This window comes from Cladosporium halotolerans (genome assembly GCF_011745625.1).
Source record: "Cladosporium halotolerans strain TM138-S3 chromosome Unknown Sca15, whole genome shotgun sequence".
NCBI classification, from domain to species: Eukaryota; Fungi; Ascomycota; class Dothideomycetes; order Cladosporiales; family Cladosporiaceae; genus Cladosporium; species Cladosporium halotolerans.
In genome coordinates this window covers 578836-603526 of record NW_027191466.1, presented here as the reverse complement: position 1 = coordinate 603526, position 24691 = coordinate 578836, and the positions used below count along the sequence as shown (strand labels likewise).

The following is a 24691-nucleotide window of genomic DNA, read 5'->3' as shown; positions in this document are numbered from 1 at the left end:
CATTTCTTTACATAACAATATATTTTGCTTTGCTAGCTAAAGCATTAAGTAATTGTCTTTAATATCTACCATTAAATTATTATAGCCCAGTGTAAGTATTGAAGGCGGAGGTGCTGACCATCAATGTATCGCCAATTTCGCCAAGGGCAAACAAGACAGACGGCGCGGTTGGAAAGGACGTTAAGAGCATTCAACGGGCCGCCGGCTGGGTTGGCTGGAAAGGAGCCAAGAACACCTTGATGGATGCCCGACAACGTCTGTCTCCACGTTCGGCAAGCAGCACGTGCGACTATGGGGTCCAAAGACATAATTGAGAAGATCTTGCTTCCATGCATGTTCCAAAGAGCCGCAGTACAGTTCTGGTAGCGCGGTGTTGACTAAAGTGGCGCCGAATGATCGACCGGAAAAAATGACAGCTCGTATTGTGCATGAGAGCCTCACTGACCGGAGTGCATTTTCGTAACTGCCGCTTTAGATTGCAGTCGCCAGGTTCATGAGAATGATGGCGTATGTCCAATGGAAGCCAGGGCTGTCCTTCAAAAGACGAGTCAGGAACTCACAGGTCGCTTCGCCACGGAGTCAAGATCCCAGCGAGCAACCCAACGGCCCCAAAGGAATCTGCTCGAACAGGTTTTACCCGATGGTATGCCACTCGGGTCAAGTAGCACCGCGGCGGATTCCTGCTTCGGGTAAGGCAAGCAATAGTCCACGAGGCGGAGGGTTACGGTATAGCCGAACGACCCTGCTACTCCACTCGTAGACCGTTGGACCACGCTGCATGTCGCTCGGAGCCGGGCCCAGGCGGTCTAGCGTTCGATCTAACTGAACACTCCATATGCACGCGCGAACTCCTCGTGGAGCTCCAACGAGAGCAACGTTCGAGTGTTGGTTCGCTCTCGGGCTGAAAACCCGGACATGCTTCAGCATCGGCCCGGATACTCGATGCTGTAGCCGAACACTCTCGAGCAAATGCAACCGTAAAGAGTAGTTGAGGCAGAGACTTCACCCAGACCTTGATGGTCGGCTCCTTCGCCAAGGTGTACAGCACTTGGCAAGAACGCTTTCGAGGACGCCACTTCCGCGAAGCCACGGCGAAGACCTCAAGGCCTGAAAGAATCTGGTTGATCCAAGGCTCGTCATGCCCGGTAGAAAGCCCTCCGAGGAGTACATAAGGCAGGCCATTGACTGCAACAACTGGCGGAGAACCAACCATCCAACCTTCGCTTTCCCTCAACCTCCAAAGACCTTAAATCATGTACTCCCTCGCTCTTCAAGCCTTGGCCGCGGCAGTTCTGCCTTCGGCTCTTGCAGCTCCCCAAGGCCTGCCCTCTTCCTACGGTGCTAGCAATGGCCGCAGCTCCTACGAGGACAACACCAGCTCGACCCTCCAGTCGCCGTCTGTCCACGACTGGGCCGAGGGCGCCGTGAGCCAGTACGAGATCCACAAGTCTTGCAATGCCACCGAGACCGCCATGCTCCACCAGGCCATCACCGAGACCGAGATGATGGCCGCCCACGCCCGCGACCACATCCTCAGGTTCGGCAACAGCTCCGCCTACTACACCAAGTACTTCGGCAAGGCTCCCACTGCTGAGCCCGCTGGCTGGTACGACAGACTTGTCCGCGGTGACAAGTCCGGCGTGATCTTCCGCTGCGACGACCCCGACCAGAACTGCGCCACTCAGGATGGTAAGCAAAACCTTCGACCGTCTTCTCACACATCGATACTAACCAAATTCCCAGAATGGGCCGGCCACTGGCGCGGCAGCAACGCTTCCGACGAGACCGTCATCTGCGAGCTCTCCTACACTTCTCGCTGGTACCTGCCCTCCATGTGCGGACACGGCTACACGGTCGCCGGCGGCGAGCTGGCCTCCTTCTTCGCCTCGGACCTGATCCACCGCCTGTTCCACACGGACAAGATCGGCGAGGCCACAGTCTTCCACTACGCGGACACCTACGACGAGTGCCTTGCGCTCGCGCAGGAGACGCCCGCGCAGGCCGTGCGCAACGCCCACACCCTGCAGTACTTCGCCCTCGACGTCTGGGCCTTCGACATCGCCGTCCCCGGCCAGGGCTGCACGGGCGTGTATGTGCCTGAGGAGGAGGACGCGGAGGCTGCTCCTGCTTCGACCGCCAGCTCTGCCGCCGCTGCTACTTCCACTGCCGCCGAGACTACTTCCGCTGCTGAGACCGCTGAGGCTGCGACGACTCAGGCGCCCACCAGCACCATGGACGACGCGGAGTCGACCACGGAGTCTGCCACTGAGTCTGCTGAGTCGGTAAGTTGAAGCATCAAATCAATTCTAGGCCCTTTCGAACCATCAAACTGACCGATCCCTAGCACTGCCACACCCACGCTGGCGGCGAGCTCCACTGCATCTAAGCCTGAAAAACCCTTGGCTTCAGCAAACCAGCCTGTCGTCAGACAGCACCTCCACCAAAAAGTCGACGGAAAATAATGGGGAGTAAATGAGACACGAACCATAGACGGATAGATACACACCTGACCACGATCATTAACGCGACAAGATGTAATAGACCCTCACGCTCGGCGTAGCAAAAAGCAAAATCAAAACTTCATCTGAACCATTACGTGTGTGTCAACGTATCAGTAGCGTTTTCTGTAGTCAGGACGCACCCTTTGCCGTGAATTTTCGACTCTCATGCGCCGCCAACGACAATCTTCCCCTTAATGCTCACCCACGGCGCGAACAAGCTCGCGAGCGCCGCGCAGCCCGCGAGTACGACGGCGAGGAGGAAGGTCGCGCTCAGCCCCTCCATGTAAGAAGAGACTATTTCTTCAACTTCCGTCGGAGCAAAAATGCCGCGGAATCGCGTTGCGCCGGCGGCGACGACTACGCGGGGATCGACGGTGGGCGCGTTCACCAGCAGGCTGGAAATCAGCTTGTTGCTGAAGATGGACTCGGCGGTTGAGACGAAGATGGAGGCGCCGAGGAGTTGGAAGACTGTGCTGACATTAGCTTTGGACCGTGGAAGAAGTGATTCGAAGACGAAGGCGGTACAGTAGAGAATGGCTGTCGTTGTAGCGACGTCTTCGTGCTTGGCGAGAGCCTGGGCTGCCATGATTGGAGTCTGGAACGCGAGGCCGAATGCAATGCCGGTGAGGATCTGGTAGCCGATCCAAATGCCCGGACTCGAGTCTGCTTTGAATGTGTAGATCAGGCCGGCTCCGATCACGGTGAGGCAGGAGCCCACGAGCATGAAAGGGGCGAAGTAGCCGAAGAGAGTGATCAGGCCGCCGACGATGATTGTACAGATCGCTGGACGTCTCGGTTAGTCTGTGAGCTAGATAATTTGTAAGGTCATTTCAGGCTATGCGTACAGACGGGTATGATTAGTGCCAGGTTGCGGAGCCCGCTGTCTATGGCGGAGACACCTTGGACGGCCTGGAAATATATGGGAAGGAAGTAGATCAGAACTAAGAGTGATCCAGCTATGCTGGGGTTTGTCAGCGAAGAACCAGGCGCATCAGCTACACAGTTTGTACTCACAAGAAACTGAACGCACTTCCAACCAAAACCTCACGCTTCCTAATTAGCCCATGAACTACCATAGCGTATCGCCCTTGCAGAAACTCGACTGCGATGAAAGCCAATGATAGTAAGCCAAAACCGAGCAACGTGCCGATAATATCGTTAGAGCTCCACGGTTTCGTCACACCGCCCCAGTACAAGGCCAGCAATAGACATTGTATCGCTCCGACTATGAGTATGAGTCCTGGGAGGTCCATTTGGAAGAAAACTTCCTTCAGAGGAAGAGACCGATCAATAGGAATGCGTGCGGTGTCCGGGACGGAGAAAGTAAAGAATATCACAGTAGCTGCGAAGGCGCCCACAGGCAGATTGATGTAGAAGCTGCTCTACGATTAGCTGGACGCTCATGGGAATGGTTGATTACTTTCTTCTGAGCTCAAGATGTCTAGGACCAGTGAGCGGTTTGCTATAGAGTGTAACTCACCACCAACGCCACGACACTTTGTCCGTGAACACTCCTCCAAGGAGTGGACCCATGACACTCGCCACGCCGTACGTGGCTCCCAGCACGCCAGTGTACAGCGGTCTTTTGTGTGGCGCAACCGAGCAAGCAATGATGCAGAAGCATCCGCTCACGACACCAGCAGCTCCTATACCAGTCACGGCTCGACCAACAATGAGCATTGGGCTGTTCAGAGCGGCGCCGCAGATGGCACTCCCGACTTCGAACACCCCGATGGCGATCAGGAAGATGGACTTCAGATCAAAGTATTTGTACAGCTTGCCCCAGACAGACTGCGTGGTTGCAAAGGGCAGGAGAAAGGCGGAGCCGTACCAGCCGACGTCTTCGAGGCTGCGAAAATCATCCGTAATGCGCGAGATGGCGGTAGCGATGATGGTCAAATCGAGCGAGCAGAGGAAGATGCTTAGAATTAGGGCAGTGATGATAGAGAACATCTTCCAGCCTTTCATTTCATTACGATGTGCGGGGTCTTCATGCGACTCGCCGAGGCCGTAGTAGTTGTTGTTATCGCTGCTGGCGAGCCTTTGCGTTGTCGTCTCTGCATCTCGGCAGTGCATGTTGGGCAGCTCCATAGTTGGCGTTGATGTTCTTGTCGCGAGAAACGGCTTTAATGGGGTTTCTCTCTCTCCACTCTCTCCAGTTTTGTAATGCGAGTGTTTGGTCTTCGAAAGTGAAGGCACACGATTGTTGTGACAAACGACGGCACTGCCTAAAGCGCATGCTGTCAAGCGTTCGCTGCGGCGAGTGAGTGCGCAGGAAGGAGCGAACACGCATCTGACTTCGCCATGTAACACGTGAGCGACTGCAGTACCATGTTTTGACTTACCTTGTGTTTCTACCAGTCGAGTCACCAGCCATTTCAGTGCCAGCGAACAACGTCGCCGAGTCCTCCCTCGGCTAAGCCCTGATAGCTCATAGGAGCGACGCTCTGAGCCCGAGGGTGTAACAGGTGTTGTCTGGTCACGACTGAGGAGCATCTGTGAGTGGTAACCATCCGATTGCTGAGCAGCAACAGCCTGGTGACAGTTTCGTCATCTAGCTACGAGCGCCTTGACAGCCGATGCGGCCCAAGATGGCTCGAGACTGCTCAGGGGCAGCCCGTCAGTAGATGATGAACTGCGCTCATACCATCCAGCACGGGATGTTCATCAGGACTGAGCCCACTGAGAGACCGTGCCCCAAAGCTTATGCCTGTGTTCTCGCCTTCACAAAGAACGGCCAGCTTCATTTTCAGCTGAGTATGCCTTCATAATGGCTTGCAGCCAAATGCTAGTCATGTCAAACGCATGCTGAATCTCGCCCGCCTTCTCCGTGTCTTCAGAGACGTTTCAAATCCAGGGATGATGGCATGTGCAGCAGCCTGCCGAAGGGTTGTGGGGCAGCAACCCCCACTTGATCCTGGCTTCTAGCCTGCCCACGCTATTGACCGCTCCAGGTACACCTCTCTCTCCTTGTGCCACTCCCTCACTCGAGCTACCACCTCACACATCACACCGCAAACATGGACGAGATCGCCCCCGAATACGACGTTGTTGTCCTGGGCACCGGCCTGACCGAGTGCGTCCTCTCCGGCGTGCTCTCCGTCAAGGGCAAGAAGGTGCTGCACATTGACCGCAACGACCACTACGGCGGAGAGTCTGCATCCGTCAACATCGAGAGCCTGTTCAAGAAGTACGGAAACTACCAGGAGGGCACGGAGCCGTGGAAGAAGTATGGCAGGGCAAACGACTGGAACATCGACCTCGTCCCCAAGCTCTTGATGAGCAATGGCGAGCTCACCAACATCCTCGTCTCCACCGACGTCACCAGATATCTCGAGTTCAAGCAGATCGCTGGCAGCTACGTCCAGCAGGGCAACGGCGCAAAGGCTACTGTTGCGAAGGTGCCTTCGGATGCGAGCGAGGCCCTCAAGAGCCCGTTGATGGGCATGTTTGAGAAGAGACGTGCGAAGAACTTCCTGCAGTGGGTGGGCAGCTTTGATGAGACGAACCCGAGCACACACAACGGTAGGTCTTGAGAGACGAGGATATAGTTGGGTGTAGGAACACGCAGCTGATGAGCATACCACAGGCATGAACCTCTCACAGACCACCATGAAGCAGGTGTACGACAAGTACGGCCTCGAGCAGGGCACCCGTGACTTCATTGGCCACAGCATGGCCCTCTACGCCACCGACGACTACATCGACACCAAGGGTATGGCCAAGGACTGCGTCGAGCGTATCCGCCTTTACGTCAACTCCATGGCTCGCTACGGCAAGTCTCCTTACATCTACCCTCTGTACGGCCTGGGCGAGCTGCCCCAGGGCTTCGCTCGCCTTTCCGCCATCTACGGCGGTACCTACATGCTCAACACCAACGTCGAGGAGGTCAAGTACGAGAACGGCAAGGTCTCTGGCATCCGTGCCACCATGAAAGAGCGCGGAGAGGAGGGCGACGGCATGAAGTTCGAGACCAAGTGCAGCAAGATCCTCGCGGATCCCTCTTACTTCCCCGAAAAGGCCAAGGTCGTCGGCCACCTGATCAAGGCCATCTGCATCCTCAACCACCCGATCGACAAGACGGATAACAGCGACTCCGTGCAGCTCATCATCCCCCAGTCGCAGGTCGGCCGCAAGCACGACATCTACATCGCCATGGTCTCGTGGGCCCACAACGTTTGCCCCAAGGGCTACTACATTGCCATCGTCAGCACGATTGCCGAGACCGACGCGAACCACCACCTCGAGATCCAGCCCGGTCTCGACCGCCTGGGCAAGATCGAGGAGAAGTTCATGGGCGCTCCCATCCCTCTGTACGAGCCGCTTGACAGCGGCGAGAAGGACAACATCTTCATCTCGAAGAGCTACGACGCGTCCAGCCACTTTGAGTCCACTACAGGTAAGCACCCATTAGCCGTAAGGACAAGGCATTTCCGCTGACACCATTCACAGACGACGTCAAGGACATCTACCAGAGAGCCGAGGGCCACGAGCTCAAGGTCGAGGGCCTGAAAGACGGCCAGAACCTCGTCGCCGAGGAGTAGCAATAGCATTTTGAAGATTATACCCTCTCTTCCGCACCGCAAACGTAAACAATATCCCCGCAAATCCTTCATAGCAGCGTATGTGATGAGCGTTTTTCCAAGAGACTGCCCCGGATCTTCTCTCCCTAAGGCTTTATTTTCCACTTCGACTTACGCGAGACGCCTACTCGTCGTGTCCCCAAACCAGCCGAAGCCTGCTTTTTACCGTGACGCTCACGCAACCCGTCTAGGTATCCTCACGCAACTAACGCTCTCTACACCGCTCTTGATCACGCCATCGCCGCACGCGCGACATCTCAAAACCGATCTCCGACCAGCCCTGAACATCGAAAGAACACAACCCCTGCGAGAAGGTAAGAAAGGAACCCCCAAGTTTCGCTCGAAAACGACCTGCATTATCGCGCTCTAGATAAAAAAAGGTACATGTACGTCCGCACAAAACGCGCTCACACGCTGCTCGCAAGCCACTTTCCCCAGTGCCCTCCTCGCCCTCAACTCACCAGTCAACCCCTCAAAGAGTAAGCGTGTTGCCCGCAACACCCACAACAGCCGCCTCGACATTCTCGCTGCCGAGCAGCTCATACTCATACGGCACGCTGGTCAGCGTCCCCTCAGGAGCAGTGTTGGCGCCCTCGCCGAAATCGTTGCCCCTCACGACCGCGTAGCCGTCCTCGTCCGAGTACTCCGACACGACGGCGTCCTTGATGCCGGCCATGGCGTTGCTCTCGACGAGCACCTGGGCGCCCATGCGGGTGTTGACGGCGCTGTCGCCCATGCTGCCGCCCTCGTAGTAGCCGTTGAAGACGTGCACGGTGCCGAAGCGCACGAGCGGCATGCGGCTGTTGATGTTGGCCCAGTGGTTGTTGGCGTAGGTCACGTGCAGCTTGCCGGCGTCTTCGTCCGCGTTGCTGTCGGTGTGGCCGCAGAGGGAGGCTTTGTAGTGGTCGTGGAATTTGGTGTTGCTGGGGGGTTGGGGTGTTAGTTTGGGTGGGGAGGAGGGAGGGTTGAGGGGAGGGGTTTTGGCTGCTTACCTGACGGTGATGTAGTCGGAGCCGTGGGTGAAGTCCGCGAGGCCGTCGTAGTAGTCCTTGCCGTGGTCGAGGTCGGACGACAAGTCGCAGTGGTCGATCCAGACGTTCTCGGACTTCTGGACGCCGATGGCGTCCTTCTCGCCCGTGTTGACCTTGCTGATGGCCAGGTTGCGGACGATGACGTTCTTGGCCTCCTTGATGAAGAGGCCCGCGCCCTCGATGCCGGCCTTGGAGCTCCGGCCCAGGATCGACTTGTTGCTGCCGACGCGGATCTTCTCCGAGCTGCCGGACAGCACGCTGTCGATGTAGATGATGGCGGGCTCGTCGCCCTCGACCGCGGCCAGCAGCTCGTCGATGGAGGTGACGGTCGTCTCGGAGCCGCCGGCGCCGCCGGTGGTGCCGCCGTTCAGAGAGGCGTAGCCGACGGGGCCGTCGGCGCCGCTGGATGTGCTGTTGGCGCTGGTGGTGCCGTTCACGGAGCTGGTGGCGTTGGCCTGTCTGGTGAAAAGGGGAGCAGCCAGGGTGCTGGTGGTAAGCGCCGCCAGGGCGCTGTAGAGAGTGAACTTCATCGTGAGATGATTGAAGAAAGAGAAAGAATGAATGTGATAGAGAACAGACGATATGAAAACAGTATGAGCAGGAGAGAAGGTTCAGATCAGAGGGACTCACCACCCTATATACCTACCGCCAGATCTCGGTCGACGATCGGACCATCTCGACCTCAGGCGACCACACCTGAGCGTAGCCTTCTCTCATCTCCGCCTTCCATGCAAACCACATGCTAACAGAGAAGCAGGTGGGTCCAAAGTGAGCACGCGAGCGTCGCAACTCGCAGAGGGCTTCAGAGGGCTTCCGCAAAGCACTCAAGACCCAAGGAAATCCAGGCCGTGTACTCCGTCCAAGACAAAGTCGCCCATACCAAACCATGCCACAAAGATAGACAGCCCTACACTCTCCCACCACAGCTCAATCTACCTCCGACCGGCAAACCCCAAGCCGAACTGCTTAGCGAAGTCTCGGAGGCTTGGCTCAAACTAGGGCAAGCGTGTAGTCGAAGTAGGCGGCTAGCACGCCGTGAGCGACGGCCCCCTGGTCGCACAAACCCACAGTTCACTTCGGTTGTTTCGCTAGGTTGAAAATCCGTCGTGTGGCTTGCGAAGTTGGGCAGTTCATGACTCGGGTGCGGTCGGCACCACGCTGCTGAAACGCATAGTCGATGGGGGTGCTTAGGGTTCGGTTGATGGAAGTTCTTGCCCTGTGGTAATAGAGTACCGAGCAATAAGAGAGGGGTGGAGGTTGGAAGCCAGTGTGGAAAGGCTGAAGCATTATCCGAGCATACCATTAGTCTCCCTTCCAGCATGTAAACCAGACATCACGGAAATAAGGTAAGCGCCTCCACCAAGCTACTCAACCCTCTCCGCAATTGAAGAAATCGGGCACAAGAACAAGTGATAACGAGTCATTAGAAATCTATCAAGTACGCACATGATCAAAGACAAAAGCCACATGCATATCCACATAAAAAGCCAACCAGTCCAAAACCCCCCATCCATTTAAAAAAACGCAGGAAGAAACACCATGCGAAGCACAATCAAAGAAAAGTATAATCCACCGACCAAATCCAACCCCCCACTCTACACGACCCCATCATAATCGTAATCGCCTTCTCCCAGATTCATACAAGGCCCTTAAGCCTTCGCCAACCTCCTCAGCACCTCCTCCTTCTCCTCCACAGGCAGCATGCCAAGCACCTGCATGACACCCGCCAGGCCACCGTCCTTGTGGCTCCTCATCAGCGCCGCGACGTCGAACGCGACGGCGTCCGCCTTCATCTTCTCGATGCGCTCGGAGATGCTCTTCCTGTTCTCCTCGTACCAGACCGCGACGCTCATGTCGTCGGTGCCGAAAGCCGGCAGCTGGCTCCAAGCCTCGAGGGTCTTGAGGCTTGTGCCGCGGCTGGCGGCGAGCTCGCGCGGCGAAGCGGCGGCCATGCGCTTGAGGACGTACTCCTCGTTGAGGCGGCGGCGCAGGCGCCAGTAGAAGAAGCGGCGGGCGTTGGACCAGACGAGGGGCATGCGGATGGTGTCCTTGGCCTTCATGCGGCCGGCGCGGTCGTGGAGGTCGGAGTACTGCAGGGCGATCTGGAGGTAGACGGGCAGGAGGAGGGTCTCGCGCTCGGTCATGGCGTTCTTGATCTCCGTCTGCTCCTCGGGGGACAGGTCCTTCTGCAGGGAGCGGCGCTTGAGGTTGCCGTAGGTCTCGTCGAGGCGGGCCATGGTCTCGAGCTGGCGCTCCTTGCGGTACTTGATGCCGACGATGCCCTCGGGCTCGAGGACGCCGCCGCGGGCGTCTTCGTCGGCGTACATTTCCATGAATTGAGGGTTGATGGTGGGGTCGACGACGACCTGTGTCGTTTGTTAGCTGGTGATTCTGCGTGTTTAGAAGACTAGATAAACTTACCCAAGAACCACCACGGAGCTCGCCGAACGGAGGGATGTACACGAACACAGGCTGCTCGTACTTGACGAGGGCGTCGACGATGTACGAGCCGTACTTGAGCACCTCGTTGTACATGTCGCGCTGGCCGCCGGAGAAGCCGCGCCAGTTGGCGAGGATCATGAGCGGCAGCTGCTCGCCGTTGTTGAAGTCGCGGATCGCCTGCGCGGTCTTGAAGGCCGAGTTGGGGTACCAGACGCCACCGGCCTCGTTGGTGACCTGCTCGATGGAGTCGGGGTTGGCCGGGTCAGCGGGCGAGACGTTCTCGACGGAGCGGGTCTCGACACCAATGACACCGACGGGGATACCGCCGAGGCGGGCACGGCCGGTGACGACGGTGCGAGCCCAGCCGCCGAGAGACTCCTTGAAGGAGTCCTTGTCGAAGAGACCGGACAGGAAGCCATCCTCGGTCTCCTGACCAGCGATAAGGTGGCGGACGTCGTACGGAGCCTTCTGGGGCGGGTAGAAGGTGATGTCACGGTCCCAGGAGTCGGCAGACGGGGAGATCGGGACGGGGTTGCCCTTCTTGTCCGGCACGAACGACATCCAGTTGACGATCTTAGAGACACCCTCGAAGTCGTCGTTGGCGGTCATGTGGGAGACACCGTTCTTGTACATGATCTGGGTGCCACCGAGCTGCAAGTTGGAGGTGTAGACCTCACGACCCAGGAGCTTGTTGATGGCGGGGGCACCGGTGAGGATGATCGGCTGGCCCTCGACCTGGATGGCACGCTGGCCGAGGCGGACGAGGTAGGCACCGATACCAACGGAACGGCAGGTGACGAGGGTGATGGTGAAAATGTCCTCGTAGGCACGCGAAGTCTCACCAGCGATGAGACCGGAGCCCTTCAGACACTCCACACCGAGACCCTCCTCCTGACCAATGATGGTGACGACCTGGTGGCGGGTCTCGCCATCGACCTTGATCTCCTTCGTGATGACCGACTTCATCGCACCGTCCTCGAAGCGAGCCTTCTTCTCGGGGGTGAGGTAGAGGTACTCAAAGCCAGCCTCGGGGCGGGCAGGGTCCCTCCAGGCAACGGAGAAGTGAGGGATCAGCTCGTCGGCCATGCCGATGCGAGCACCGGAGTTGGCAGACAGGTAGATACGCGGGATACCAAGCTTGCGAGCGAGCTCAGAGCACTTGTGGAAGAACTTGTCTTCCTGCGGGCCGAACGAACCAATCTTGTAGGTGATGTCGTTGGAGATGATGATGAAGCGACGGCCGCGAGGGTACTCGGGGGTCTTGGCGGTGATGAGCCAACCGACCATACCGATGGTGTTGGTGCCCGGCTCGCGGTTGACCTCGGCAAGGTTGTCGGAGTCGTCGAGGACGAGCTCGCTGTACTCGATGCACTCGCCAGATACAGGCTTCTTGTCCTTGAGGCTGGGGTGCTGGGCGACAGTGGCGTTCCAGCTGTTCTCGATGGCTTGGCGGAAGAGCTCAGGGAAGTCGTAGACGTACTGAGTGCCCATGATATGAGCCTTGTAACGCTTCGGCTGGAGCGCACCCTTGGTCTCGTAGGGAGAGGCGACAGGGCGCAGGTGCATAGAGCCAATCTTGGTGGTGCCGCCAATGCTGTGGAAGAGCCACTCGTTGCCCTTGTCGGACTTGCGCTCCTCGTACAGCTCAACCTGGACGATGTAGCCAGAGGTGTTGGTGATGATGACACGGAGCGGGTAAGGAGCACCGGTGGTGGGGTCAGTGCAGACGATGCGGATCTCAGCACCGGTGACACGGAGCCTCCAGGCACGGCGACCGAAGCGGTCGAGGAAGGTCGCGAGGGCCTCCTCAACCTCCTTGGGGTCGAGAGGGAAGACGGCAGAGAAGTTGATGAAGATGTGGTTCATGTCCGAGTTGTTGTTGCCAACAATCTCCATGGCATCAAGGATGTCAGTCATCAGGCGGTCAGCCTCAGAGATCATGTACTCAGCAGTGGGAATGTCCTCGCGCAGACGGCCAGGCCTGACGACAGCGCGGGTGAAGAAGCGCTTGTCGTTCTCGTTGTTCTTGCCAACAGCCTCGTACATGTGGATGTTGCGGTTCTCGGTGAAGACGGGCTTGATGTTGAACTTGGAGAGACGGCTGAGCTCAAGCTGGAAGGCAAGAGCGGGCTCGCTGTGGCGGATGCTGGTGTCCTCCTCGTACTTCGGTCCACGGAAGGTGAAGTAGCCGGGGTAGGTGCCGTCCTGGTGACCGCAGATGAATGTCAGACGGCGCACGCGGCGGGCAAGCAGCTCCTGCTTGTAGTCGTTGACGATGGGCACAAGGCGAGACAGGATCTCCTTGTCGTCGAGGCTCTCAGCGTCGCGGATGGCGACGTTGCAGACCGCGGAGAGGTCATCATCGTGCTCGGGCTGAGCGACCGCGGGCGCCCTACGCTTGGTCAGGTCGGTCGCGAGAGTGTTGCTCTCCTTGCGGCCAGTCTTCTGGCCAGCAAGAGGGAAGGCCTCGAGAGCCTTCATGAGGACCTCATCGACCTCGTCGAGGTACTGCACAGGGACGACAGCACCCTTCCTGGTGGGCTCGCCGCCGTGGGCCTGGCGGTTGAGGTAGCTCATATCGCTAATAGAGTGGACCCTCGAGAAGCCCTCAGCGGCGGGAGTGCCAGGGGTGGACGGGTGAGAGGACTCGATCGGCAGACCGAACTCAGACTCGCCAACCTTGCGGAGGGCGAAGTCCCAGGACAGAACGTACGGGGTGTCGTTCTCGACCAGGTAGTCAATAGACTTAAGCTGGTAGGCACGGTAGGCGCGACGAGTGTAGACCTCGAGGGCAGCCAGGGAGACCCAGGGGTCCTGGTGGATGAAGAAGTGAGGCAGCACATCGAAGACGGTGTACTTGGAGTCGACGACCTCCTTGATGACTTCGAAGTTGGGCTCACGGTGCTCCCAACCGCTCTCGCCGTAGCGAGACTCCAGGACGGCAGAGCGCAGGATGTGCTCCATTTGGGCAGTGCGCTCCTCAAGGGTAGGCATGGCGCACTGGATCAGAAGCTCACGAGCCTTGAGCGCTACCTTGCCAGTGGCGCGACCCTCGAGGTCGGCAAGCTTCTGCAGGTGAGGGCGGAAGTACTTGGCGACGTTGCCGACGTTGGGCTGGTTGGGCCTGTAGGTCTGGAGGATCTCAACGAGAAGGTTGTTCTTGGAGCTGACCCTGGTGTGGGAGAGGACGATCTGGACGACGTTGTTGAGCTTTTCCTTGTTGGAGTCACGCAAGGCGAGGATGACCTCCTCGTCACGGCTCTGGCGGGCAGAGAAGATGCTCTCGACATCGTAGTACTGGTCGAACAGCTTGGTCATGGTGGTCAGCTCGTGAGCCTTGAGGCCGTCGTTGTAGGCGGCCATGATCTCAAGCAGAGGAGCCAGGGCAGTGCGCAGAAGGTCGGCGTCACCAGGAGAGACGGTGTCCTCGAGGAAACGCTGGAAGGCCTTCTGGAGAGGCTTGGAGGGGAACTCAGAGCCACGGGCGTGGGCACGCTTGACAATGTCCTCGAGGGTGGCATCAAGCTTCTGCGGCATGCGAGAGTGAAGGGCAGAGGCCTGAGCGGCCCACTCGCCGTAAGGCAGCTCGGGGTCACGGAGCACACCGATCAGGCTCTTGAGGGTGCTCTTCATGACAATCTGATTGTCGTAACCCTGGAGAATGTTCTGCAGGATGCCCATGTAGTAGGCGAACTGCTGAGGGGGCTTGCTACCGAGGACAGTAGGCGGGCCAAGGTCAGGGATGGGCTCGAGGAAGGGCTGAGCAGACTTGACCTTGGTCGGGTCGTCAAGAGCCAAGATACCGAGGATGTCACCAGCCTCAAGAGTCGCGCCGGGCTGCTTGATCAGGTTGACGAGACCGTCCTCCTGAGCAATGAGAGGCATGTACATCTTCATGACCTCAACCTCGGCGAAGGCCTGGCCCTTCTTGACGTGCTCGCCGTTCTCGACAGTGTACTTGACGAGCTTACCGGGAGAGGGCGTGCGGAGCTGAGTCGGGTCGTTCTCCTGCTCGAGCAGGCAGGTCTTGCTGTCCACGGACATGCGGATAGCGCCCACCTCCTCCTTCCAGTAGACACTGTGAGAGCTGCCGCCGAGAAGGACGAGAAGACCACCGTCGGACAGAGCGCGGACGCCGACCAGGGTCTTGCTGCCGTTGAGGAAGAGAGTGTAGCTGTCGGTGCTGGAGCGGGTGACGGTGAACTTGTACTTCTGACCCTCGTAGATGAACTCGATGGGGAAGACAGTCTTCAGCGTCTCCTTGCTAGGGACCTGACCCTTCTCGAGACCAGTGCGGTACTCGGTGGTGCAGATGTCGCTAGCAACGTGCGCCTTGGTGACAGCACCGCAGATGATGGCGACCATCTGGTCTGGCCTCTCGGCAGTCAGCTTCTTGCTGATCAGCTCGTCGAGCCAGCCGGTGGTGATTGTGTTCTCGGAGAAAGCGGGAGTTTCCAACAGCTTAATCAGGTATTCCACAGTGGTCTTGAAGTCACCACGAATGCTCAGCTCTTTCAAGGCGACAACCATGTGCTTGCGCGACGCCTGTCTGTTCTCGCCGTACGCGAAAATGTGACCGAACTGCGAGTCGGAGAAGTTGTGAATGGAGGAGGCGGCACCGACGGAGAAGTAACCCCAAACGTTGGAGCTGGATCTGAAGTTCAGCTCGTGCATGGTACCGGAAGAGGGCTTGAAACCCTCGCCGGGGTCCTCAGAAGTGATACGGCAAGCCGTGCAGTGGCCCTTGGGCTGCGGCCTGCGCTGCGCCGAGGCAGAGCCCTCCTTCTCGAAACCGAAGTCGATCTCGGGGGTAGTGTGGGGATCAGCACCGTAGAGCAAGCGAATGTCACGGATGCGGTGAAGGGGGATACCCATGGCAACCTGGAGCTGAGCAGCCGGGACGTTAACACCGGTGACCATCTCAGTGGTCGGGTGCTCGACCTGGAGACGCGGGTTCAGCTCGAGGAAGTAGAACTTGTCGTCGGCGTGCGAGTAGAGGTACTCGACGGTACCGGCGGAGACGTAACCGACGAGCCTGCCGAGCGAGACGGCGGCCTTCTCCATCTGCTGGAAAGTCTGCTGGCCCGCAACGGTGACGGGAGCCTCCTCGATAATCTTCTGATGTCTTCGCTGGACGGAGCAGTCACGACCGAAAAGCGAGATGTTGTTGCCGTACTGATCAGCCAGAAGCTGAACTTCCAAGTGGCGAGCGTTGCCGGCGAGCTTCATGATGAAGATGGGGGAACCGGGAATTTCGCTCGCGGCAGCCTTGTACAGCTGTTCGAAGGTCTCCTCGTTCTGGACCATGCGAATACCCTTTCCGCCACCGCCCTCAGAGGCCTTGACCATGACGGGGAAGCCGATCTTCTTGGCCGCCGCAAGACCCTCGGCAACGGAGTTGACGCAACCCTTCTGGTAGACGGAGTCCTCGACGGTGACGATTGCGTGCTCGTCAACCACGACCTCGTCAACGCCGGTACCAGACCAGGGAATGCAGGGCACACCAGCGTGCTGTGCGACGATTGTGGAGGAAATCTTGTCACCGAGTGATCGCATGGCCGAGCCGGGCGGGCCGATGAAAATGATCTTCTTGGGTGATGCTGCGAGGGATTCGGGGAGCTTGGGGTTCTCGGAGGCGTGTCCCCTGTTGGTGGTGTTAGCCAGCCGTCCTGCTATGTTTGTCCAAGTTTTCACGGGTGTCCAAATCTTACCATCCTGCCCACACGGCGTGGACGTTCATGCGCTCGGCCACGTCGACGATGAGCTCGACGTTGGCGTAGTTGTTGTTGTTGGTGCCACCAGGGACCTCGACGTACTTGTCCGCCATGCGGATGTAGTCTGCGTTGGCCGCCAGGTCCTCGGGGGTGGCCATGACGGTGAACTGGATGGCGCGCTCATCGCCAAAGGTCTCGTACGCCCATTTCCGCACCGATCGGATCTCCTTGACGGCGGCGATACCGTTGTTCGCGATCAGGACCTGCAGACTGGTCAGAGAGGAAGCTCGGGCGGTGAAAAAAGCTCTCCGGAGCTCGAGTTTCATCTGGACTCACGCTAGAAATGACAGTGTGACCCTCGCTCGCGGCGACGAAGTCCTTGACCTGGCTGGGAGGAGCCTTGGAGAGCTCGCTGCCGCCGATGAAATGCGAGGCGAGGTTGAATTTGGCGGCGTAGCTGCTGGGAGCGCCATTGGCGTGCCCATTGAGCTTGGAGGAAGCTCCGCTCACTGCGTCGGCCATCTTTGCAGCAACGGAGGTCATGAGAGAGGCGTGCAAGAGCTGGCGGGTCGCGGGGAGAAAAAGGCGGAGATGACAGCCAGGCGGCGCTCGGGAGCTGCTGGCGGACGGCGAGGCTGAAAGAGTGTAACCGCCTCGCGGCTAGCGCTGATGCAGGAGTGGGAGAGGAGGGGGGTGATTAGAGGTGTATGGGTGTAGAGATGGGTGCGAAATGGAGACGGAGCGCTGAGAGGGTATCTTAAGGCGATCAGGGGCGCGAGCAGGAAACAGGCGCGGTGCGGTGGGAGAGGTAATAGCGCTGGCGCTCGATTTCCGGAGTTTTGCGGTGGGGCTGGACTTCTGGAAGCCGACGTTGGCGTGGGCTCGTGGAGGGATTCGAGGTCGGCGAGGCAGCGAGCGGCGGTGATTGTCTAGCGGGAGGAGCTGCGGCGGTGGGAGACACGCAGATGCAGTACACGGAGAGGAGAGGGAGCAGGCAACAGGAGCGGAAGGACAGGCAAGTGTTGAGGCGGGCGAGGCAGGACGTAGGGTGGTTATTATGGCTGATCCAGCTGGGGCGCTGGGCTGGTGAAGCTCCCGGACAACACAGCCAGCAGCAGCGCATGGAGCGGCGCACGGACGGGCGATTACCGCGAACCTGCGTCGGCCGCCCGCCGGACTTGACTTGGCTGACGGGTGCGCGAGGGTTCAGCGCGCGCCGCCAGTGCTGCTAGACTGCTAGAGGCTGCGGCTCGGTGGTGGTGGTGGTGGTGAGACGGGGGTTCAGGCTTCGGGCGTGCAGACGTCGCCCTCCCGGTCCCGACGGTCGCGACGTCAACGCCCTGCTATCGCTGCGGGCGGCGGCGGCGTGCAGCTCAATGGCACACGCTGAGCCGGCGCGCTGCCACTCAATGGCCGGGGTATGCGCGGGCAGGCGCAGGCAGAGGCGCTGGTTGGGAATGCCCGTGAGGGGAACTCTGGCAGGGCGCGCAGGTGCTGGCTGTGGAGTGCAGCGGGAGGCGGCCGCCCGCCAACTCTGTGCCTGCCGGTTGGGAAGCAGGGTCAGGCCAAAATGTCCGGACGCACGACACGCCCGCACTCGCCCATGGCCTGCCTGTGCCCGCCCATACACCTCGTCCCAACGGCTGATACAGCACTACATCAGGTCCACCGTCTGTCCCAACCCGCCAGCCATTACTGTCCTTCCCCTCTTCCTCCCTCTCGCGCTGCTCGCATCATTTGCACACGACCAATTTTCGCCGCCCCGTCGAGCAAACACCGCCTCCAGCGCGCTAAATCTCCAGTCTCTCGCCCTCCCGGCATCCGTACAGTCGGCCACCCGCAGCACAGACCCGGGAAATCGCTGCCGCCAATCCACCCTCCCGTCGCCGCCGCCAGATCTCCGTGCGCCAGCTGTCCTGTCACGCCGTCCCGATCACGCCTACTACCACATCACATACATAGTGCTGATACTGTAGTTTGTCGCACGAGAGCAGACACCGCACATTCTAACTATAGCACCCAGCGCTGCTGCGGTGAGCGTGCGTGAGCGTGAGCGCGAGCGCGAGCGTAAATCCAACAAACGCATCAGCCGCACTGCCCACCAAGGTGAGGTGCCTCATCCATCACACCGGCCTGACGCCCACACCACCGAGACAACCACTCCCCATCGCATCTCGCAAGCCGATCGCATCGTCATGCAAAAGAAAAAAACGTGTCAAACACACGCCTCCCGCGCCCGGAAACGGGCTGAGCTAGGCAAGGCCCAAATCGACAAGTCCATTTGATAAATTCTCCGACCGAACAATCGGGGACGGGCGGGCGAAGCGGCGGACCCCACGCGCCAGCAGCCAGCCCAAAACAAAACCCAATCCCGGCTCTCCATGTCGGATCGCCGAAGGCGTGTCGCGACCGCGCAGATGTGCTGCTGCAACAGTAGGTAGTAACGGCTCCTCGTTTTGCGCGCTCGTGTCATGGAGTCTCTGATAGACTAGGCTCGCGACCTGACAGTAGTGCGGCGATCGATGTCCTCACGACGGGTGGCGCAAGTCCAGTAAATCGCGGGATTCCCATCGCGGCAGCTAGTTAGGTGTCGATGAGTATTTGCTCTGCTTTGCCTTTTATTCTCCGGATCTCCATCCATGCACATGTTCATCTACCACGGGACCCGTCCCGCCGAGTTCCTGCGCCCGGCTCGTCCCTCTCTCAGCCTCACCTGTCCTCGTCAGCGCTCTCCAGCCTTATCGCTCGCCCACCAAGACACGGCGAAACCGTGACTCTGACGCTCGGTTCGTTGCCCCGGCGCAGACGAGCGAGCGAGACACATTTGCTGGCGCGCTAGCAGGTGAGACATGCAACGCCTTTGATAACGGTCGGCGGCGCAAGCGAAGCCCTCCCTCATGGCTGCATGAGCGCGCTGCACTTCACGTTGTCAGTAAAGCGATTCCCTTGATGTCTGGCCTGTCCGCTCGCTCTGTTGGACTGCATCGTCGGCAACGGATGGGAGGGAGCGGACGCGACTCCGTCTGGTTGTCTTTCGGTCGTCGTGAAGTCTGAATGAGCTGTTGCAATTGTTGTTGTCTGTTGTGAGGGATTATTTATTTCCTCTCTCGTTCTCCGAAAGTTTATCATGGCCTCATGTTCGAGGGACGGGGATCGTTCACTTGCTTGATCGATGGGAAGGATGATTCATGCCCGGCTGAACACCAACGCAGACACTTCCTGCAGGCGTCACCCCTCGCTGCCGAAGTGATCATCGTCTCCTGTACTTTCGAATCGGGAGATTCAGCTCGCCGTCGCGGTAGCATTTCTCTAGATACTACCCAGCCTTCTCCCGTCTGCCTCGCTACGTAGTGCACGCCGTCCAGCCTGGCCCAGTCACAGAGGTCGCTGTCAGGCTAGCAGTCTTCGATCACACAACCAAGGAAATGAGAATGGAGTCTAGCACTCGAGCTGAAGAAAAAAATTCCATAGAATCCATCTCATCGTCAAAAAAAACACCTATCAACACCCCCTCCCTTGTCCATCCATTGGACCCGTACCGATCCGTGAAAAGTATATGCATGAATCATTTCGCCAGTCCTCCCGATAGAAAGCCAGAGGGAAAAAAAACAAAAAAAAAAAGAAAGAAGAACATAGAAAAGTCTCTAAACGAAAGCGAGCGAACCCCGTCAAATACCACATCAATACGTCTCCCCAACCCCCTCCCCCTCCCCCTGCCCCTCCTCCTCCTTCCGCCGACTAGGCGGCCTCCCGATCCCCCCACCTCCCATCGCCGTCCCCGGCCTCCCCGGCAACTGCACGCTCTGCCTCCTCGCGTGCCCCATCGGCGCCGGCAGCCCGGACGTCCGCCTCTGCCTCCCCGCCGCCGCCCCTTCTTCAGCTTTCTCCGAGACCGAAACGCTCTGCCGCGCGCGGTGCAGGCTCTTGCGCGGCGAGCCGGGCCCCTGCGAGCTGTGCAGCGTGCTGTACGAGGCGCCGCCGACGGAGCTGGGCGGGCGCGAGCCGGGCGTCGGGATATCGCTGCGGGAGGTCGCGGAGCGGGAGTCCGGGCGGGTCGGCGGGGCGCTGATGCGGGAGCTGGGGCGGGAGAGCTGGGGGCGGTCGAGGGCGGAGGGCGAGCGGTCTAGAGGCTGGGTTGAGGCGGGCCGCGGTAGGCCGTAGGAGAGGCGCTTGATGTGGCTTTCGCGGGGTTCGGAGGAGGAGGCGGCGAGGTCGTGGGCGATGGCGGAGGGGATGCGCTTGCTGCTGCGGCGGACGGTGATGGAGGACGGGATTGCGCCGGGGCCGCCGCGGGGCGAGCTGCGCGGGGAGTTGTAGGGGGGTGGGAGTTTGGAGCGCGCGGAGTGCACGCGTTCTTCGATTTTCTGCATGCGGCTGCGGAGGGATTTCATCTGGTGCAAGGATTCGGAGCGCGGGAGGTCGTTGCGGAGGCTGGAGCGCTGGCGGGGCGGGCGCATGGATTTGAGGTCGGTGTTGGTGCTGGAGGCGAGGGAGGGGCCGCGCGTGTGTCGAGATGATAGGGCTCTGTGGCCGTATAGCGAGGGGCGAGGTGTGGTGGATGAGTCGGGGAGGAGGGAGCGTCGCTTTTCGAGTGCTGGTGTTTTCGGCTCTGGGTCGGGCTTGACATGACCGGGTGCGTCTGAAAGAGGTGGCGAAGGAGGCGTAGGCGCATCTGAAGCTGAGTCTGACTTTGGTGGCGGTGTGGAAGCTGTGGGTGAGGTGGGTGTCGCTGTGCTCGCCTCGCTGGCAGGGCTTCTTGTGCGCAATGATTCCACCGCAAGAGGGCTCGGTTTCCGTGATCTCAAAGCCACAATAGTCTGTTCTGCGCGGCGCAGCTTCTCCAGCCGTATCTCGCTCTCCACCTTCAAGTCACCCAGCTCATCCCTCAACCTCTGCGTCTCAATCCTCAGCGCCTCTCTTTCCTTCTCTCCAATCTTAATCTCCTCCTCCATCAACACATTCCGCTCAATCGAAACATTCAGCTTCCCCTCCAAATCCTCCAAACTGCTCGTCGTATTCCTCGCCTGTCGCTCATAATCGTCGTTCGCAACCTCAATATCCCTCAACTTCAGCGTCAACCCGCGGTGCTGCTCGCGTATCGTCGTGATCTCCTTCTGCAGCGCGTTCTGCGCATTGTTCGCCTCCGTCTTCGACTGCTTGTGCTTGGCCTTCCACTCTTCGACTTCGAAGTTCAGCTTCTCGACCTGCTCGCGCAGCTTGCGCTCGTTCTTCTCCGCCGCGTCGACGTCTTTCTCCAGCTGGTCTTCGAGCTCCTTGCTCGAGGCTTGGAAGTCCGCGAGGTCGGTCTCCAGCTGTTCGTACTGCCGCTTGTAGTATTCGAGCTCCTCATCCCGGCTGGCGCCAGGGCGAAGAGGGGATGAGGACATGGGCGAGGAGGGTTGTGCGCGGTGCTAACGGCGCATTTCCCGGGCGCGGAAGGAGGAGTGGTTGTGTAGTGGAGAGGGCGGGTTGTGTTTGCTGGGTGTTTGCTGGGCGGGCGCAATGAGGTGAACGCGGAGCCAATCCACCGGTTGTTTCAGAGATCCAGATCCAGTCCAGGGGCGGTTCGTCGGAGTCGCGTCGTTCGGAGGAGCGCTGAGGGTGAGTCCAGTCACCGGGTGCGCAGCGTTCGCGGTCGTCGTCGGGTGTCGGGTGGTGTCGTGGGTCGTGGTCGTCGATTATGCCGTGGCGGGGTGTGGCGGGTTGTGTATGCGCTTGGGCGTGTTGACACATGTGACGAAGGCTGCACACTAAAGTTCGGGGCAGCGTCGGCCAGGGAGCCAGCCAGCACGCGGCAGCCTGCAGAGCCTCATCCCTGCACATGACTCCATCAATGTACATGGGCAACTTGAACTTATCGAAACATTCAAGATCTGTAGAAATGGCAAACACGCAATACTTTTGATTCTTCACATTCATCACATTTCAGAAGCAGGTGAGCAGAGTGCACGCACTCATGCACCCCGCAACCCGTCACTGCCTAAAGATGTGACGCTCACAACTATTGACGCTACCGCGCTCGATACTACCCGCCAAATATGATATTGAACCACTTATCAAAAGCATTCCTGCCATCAAGTTAGCAACCGATCATTCACAGAGCATCTGGGTTCATCACTCACCTCGGCGGCGTCGGCACGAAATTCCTCGTATACTCATCAATCTCCGCCACTTCGCCCTTCAAATCCACCTCGTGCGGATTGCGCACCTTCGTCTTCTTAATCAGCTTCCACCCAAAATACAGAATCGGAAACATCCCAATCATGAAATAGCTAAACAAGAACGTCGGCACGTTCCACTGGCCCGGCAGGAAGACCGTATACCCTCCAACAACCGCCATGACAGCCGTGCTGATCATGCCCGCGTACGCCGCACCGGGCTGCCAGATGGACTTGTAGGGCAGCGAGTCGGGGCTGATGCTCTGGGCTCTGAGCGCGCGGCGCCAGAAGAGGAAGGTGCAGCAGGTGACGCTGAAGTTGATGAGCTGCGAGGCCGTGATGAGGTTGACGAACCATTCGAGGACGGTGGCGGAGCCGCTGGAGACTTGCAGGAAGGCGAGCAGGGAAATGGCGACGACGACGAGGACGCAGTAGATCGGGACGCCGTTGCGCGTGGTTCTGGGACTTGTTAGCAGCAAGACTTATTTCCCTACTGATTGCACTCACCTGGTCAGGAATTTAGGCGCCTTGCCTTCCAGCGCCAGACCAAACAGAGACCGAGAGGCGCAATACATGTAGCTGTTACCGGCAGAGAAGGCGGACGCGAGGACGAGAGCGTTGACGATATCAGGCAATACGCGCACGCGCAGCCTATTCATGGAGACGACGTACGGCGACGCCGCAGCTCCAGGCTCCTCGTTTTCGAAAGCAGCCGTGAGCTCAGGGTCGTTGTACGGCACTACGATACCGACGCACAAGCTGCCCAGGACGAAGAAAGTAGTCAGACGGTAGAAGACGGCATTGAAAGCCTTTGGCATGACCACGCGGGGATTCTCTGCCTCTCCCGCCGCCATGGAGACATAGTCGGGTCCGGCGATCGTGAAGGAAGCTAGGATCAGGCATTGCAAGAACCCCAAGAATCGGCCGAGGCTGCCTTCGTAGTAGAGCTCCGCGAACGAGCCAGGGTCTTGCCAGTATCGGAAGCCGTAGCGGTCGCCTAAGGGATTTCCACCTAAATAACGGATGAGTATCTACAGCGTGAATGCAGTGTGCAAGACTCACCTAGCATAGTGACAAACGTGTACAGGATCAAGCCGATGATCAGTAGAATCTTGCCCAACGCCGCCCAAAATTCCGTCTCGCCGTACCACTTCACAGCCATCACATTGATAACAGCGTACAGCACGAGCACTATAGCAATGATACCACCCGCAGGCACGGCATCGCTCCAGTAGTGAATAATCACATTGCACGCCGTGAGCTCGAAGGGCACAAGGATGGCCTCGAAGACGAAGAAATTCCAGCCGGCGGCGAAACCGAACGCTTCGTCGACGTAGCGGCCGGCGAAGCGGATGAAGGGCGACGAGATGGGCAGGTACGTGACCATCTCGGCCATGCACAGCGTCACGCAGAGGACGATGGAGCACCACATGGAGAAGGCGATGAACAGGCTGCCGGGGCCGCCGTTGAGCAGGCCGCGGCCGATTTGGACGTAGAGCGCTGTGCCGATTGTGCCGCCGATGCTGTTTCGCGTTAGACCTCTCCCATGGGCACGTAGGACTATGTACGTGAAGAGACTGACCCGATGAGCTGGATGTGTCTGGCCTTTAGTTTGCGGTGCGTGTTGTCTCGCATGCCACTGAGCGCGGCGACTTCAGACCCCTGTCGCTCGGCATCGTCGTAGGTGGGAAGGTCGAGGTCGGCGCCTTTGCCCATGCGCTGTTTCTCCTCGATGTCTTTGACGCTGCCGCGGCGGTAGCCCGTCGTCTGCGTGGCGACGTCGAACTCCTTGCTGTTGGCCATGGCGGCCTGGCAGTGGTGGTTCAGAAGCGTAGATGTAGTCTCGTGTACACAGCAAAATAATATGTCAAAAAATCAATTCAGCAGAGTACGGGGGACTGCAATACCAGCACTAAAAGACAGGCAAACAAGACAAGAAACAAAAAACCACCAGCCAGCCCAGTCCGCCCACCCGAGGTCGGCGACACCGATGACATCTCAGCAACCCTACCGCGCACGCGTGGAAAGCAGGGAACGCGGACGATAAGGGTGCATGCTAGTGCGTTCTGGCCCCAAAAGTGCAAGGCACGAATAGCTTGGGTGACATGCCGTCGTGGGATTTGGCTGAGCGCGGCAGCGACTTTGCTACGCTTCGTTGGACTTGACATGGGCGCGCCGAGGCTTGGTATGCGGGCGACAGCCAACCAGCCGTGCAGTGATAGTCGGCTGTGCGCTGGTGATCTTTCTGCAGTGTTTCCGGGG

General features: G+C 59.0%; 7 protein-coding genes across 7 annotated transcripts; 2 read left to right on the top strand and 5 right to left on the bottom strand.

The window, feature by feature from the left end:
• Positions 1 to 923: 923 nt before the first annotated feature.
• Positions 924 to 2386, top strand: WHR41_05581 (uncharacterized protein; the record flags this gene model as incomplete). Its single annotated transcript, XM_069374186.1, has 3 exons — positions 924 to 1689; positions 1744 to 2282; positions 2345 to 2386. The coding sequence occupies exons 1-3, from the start codon at positions 1254 to 1256 to the stop codon at positions 2384 to 2386; spliced, it is 1017 nt and encodes a 338-aa protein (XP_069229355.1). The 5' UTR covers positions 924 to 1253.
• A 278-nt stretch (positions 2387 to 2664) lies between these two features.
• WHR41_05580 (uncharacterized protein) lies at positions 2665 to 4592 on the bottom strand (the record flags this gene model as incomplete). Its single annotated transcript, XM_069374185.1, has 5 exons — positions 2665 to 2969; positions 3027 to 3284; positions 3347 to 3462; positions 3516 to 3878; positions 3982 to 4592. The coding sequence occupies 5 exons, from the start codon at positions 4590 to 4592 to the stop codon at positions 2665 to 2667; spliced, it is 1653 nt and encodes a 550-aa protein (XP_069229354.1).
• An 843-nt stretch (positions 4593 to 5435) lies between these two features.
• On the top strand, positions 5436 to 7150 carry GDI1 (Rab GDP-dissociation inhibitor). Its single transcript, XM_069374184.1, has 3 exons — positions 5436 to 6026; positions 6091 to 6900; positions 6954 to 7150. The coding sequence occupies exons 1-3, from the start codon at positions 5522 to 5524 to the stop codon at positions 7043 to 7045; spliced, it is 1407 nt and encodes a 468-aa protein (XP_069229292.1). The 5' UTR covers positions 5436 to 5521; the 3' UTR covers positions 7046 to 7150.
• A 268-nt stretch (positions 7151 to 7418) lies between these two features.
• WHR41_05578 (uncharacterized protein) lies at positions 7419 to 8645 on the bottom strand (the record flags this gene model as incomplete). The annotated part of the gene is made up of 2 exons (XM_069374183.1): positions 7419 to 8007; positions 8077 to 8645. 2 exons carry the CDS (start codon positions 8643 to 8645, stop codon positions 7557 to 7559), a joined length of 1020 nt encoding a protein of 339 aa, XP_069229293.1. The 3' UTR covers positions 7419 to 7556.
• Positions 8646 to 9521: 876 nt separating this feature from the next.
• WHR41_05577 (uncharacterized protein) lies at positions 9522 to 17298 on the bottom strand. Its single transcript, XM_069374182.1, has 4 exons — positions 16608 to 17298; positions 16269 to 16534; positions 10537 to 16201; positions 9522 to 10481 (listed from the first exon to the last, which is right to left on the bottom strand). The coding sequence occupies exons 1-4, from the start codon at positions 16812 to 16814 to the stop codon at positions 9765 to 9767; spliced, it is 6855 nt and encodes a 2284-aa protein (XP_069229290.1). The 5' UTR covers positions 16815 to 17298; the 3' UTR covers positions 9522 to 9764.
• Positions 17299 to 19951: 2653 nt separating this feature from the next.
• WHR41_05576 (uncharacterized protein) lies at positions 19952 to 21658 on the bottom strand (the record flags this gene model as incomplete). The annotated part of the gene is made up of 1 exon (XM_069374181.1): positions 19952 to 21658. The coding sequence occupies one exon, from the start codon at positions 21656 to 21658 to the stop codon at positions 19952 to 19954; it is 1707 nt and encodes a 568-aa protein (XP_069229291.1).
• Positions 21659 to 22149: 491 nt separating this feature from the next.
• Positions 22150 to 24232, bottom strand: WHR41_05575 (uncharacterized protein; the record flags this gene model as incomplete). Its single annotated transcript, XM_069374180.1, has 5 exons — positions 22150 to 22339; positions 22394 to 22888; positions 22937 to 23441; positions 23492 to 23952; positions 24012 to 24232. 5 exons carry the CDS (start codon positions 24230 to 24232, stop codon positions 22297 to 22299), a joined length of 1725 nt encoding a protein of 574 aa, XP_069229289.1. The 3' UTR covers positions 22150 to 22296.
• Between the last annotated feature and the right edge of the window lie 459 nt (positions 24233 to 24691).

Bases quoted from the DNA above. Each gene is read 5' to 3' on its own strand.
- WHR41_05577 (XM_069374182.1), bottom strand. From the start codon at position 16,814: ATGACCTCCGTTGCTGCAAAGATGGCCGACGCAGTGAGCGGAGCTTCC. The intron at 16,535-16,607 runs GTGAGTCCAGAT...ACCAGTCTGCAG, and splicing joins GTCACACTGTCATTTCTAGC to GTCCTGATCGCGAACAACGG. The intron at 16,202-16,268 runs GTAAGATTTGGA...CACCACCAACAG, and splicing joins CACGCCGTGTGGGCAGGATG to GGGACACGCCTCCGAGAACC.
- GDI1 (XM_069374184.1), top strand. From the start codon at position 5,522: ATGGACGAGATCGCCCCCGAATACGACGTTGTTGTCCTGGGCACCGGC. The intron at 6,027-6,090 runs GTAGGTCTTGAG...AGCATACCACAG, and splicing joins GAACCCGAGCACACACAACG to GCATGAACCTCTCACAGACC. The intron at 6,901-6,953 runs GTAAGCACCCAT...CACCATTCACAG, and splicing joins CCACTTTGAGTCCACTACAG to ACGACGTCAAGGACATCTAC.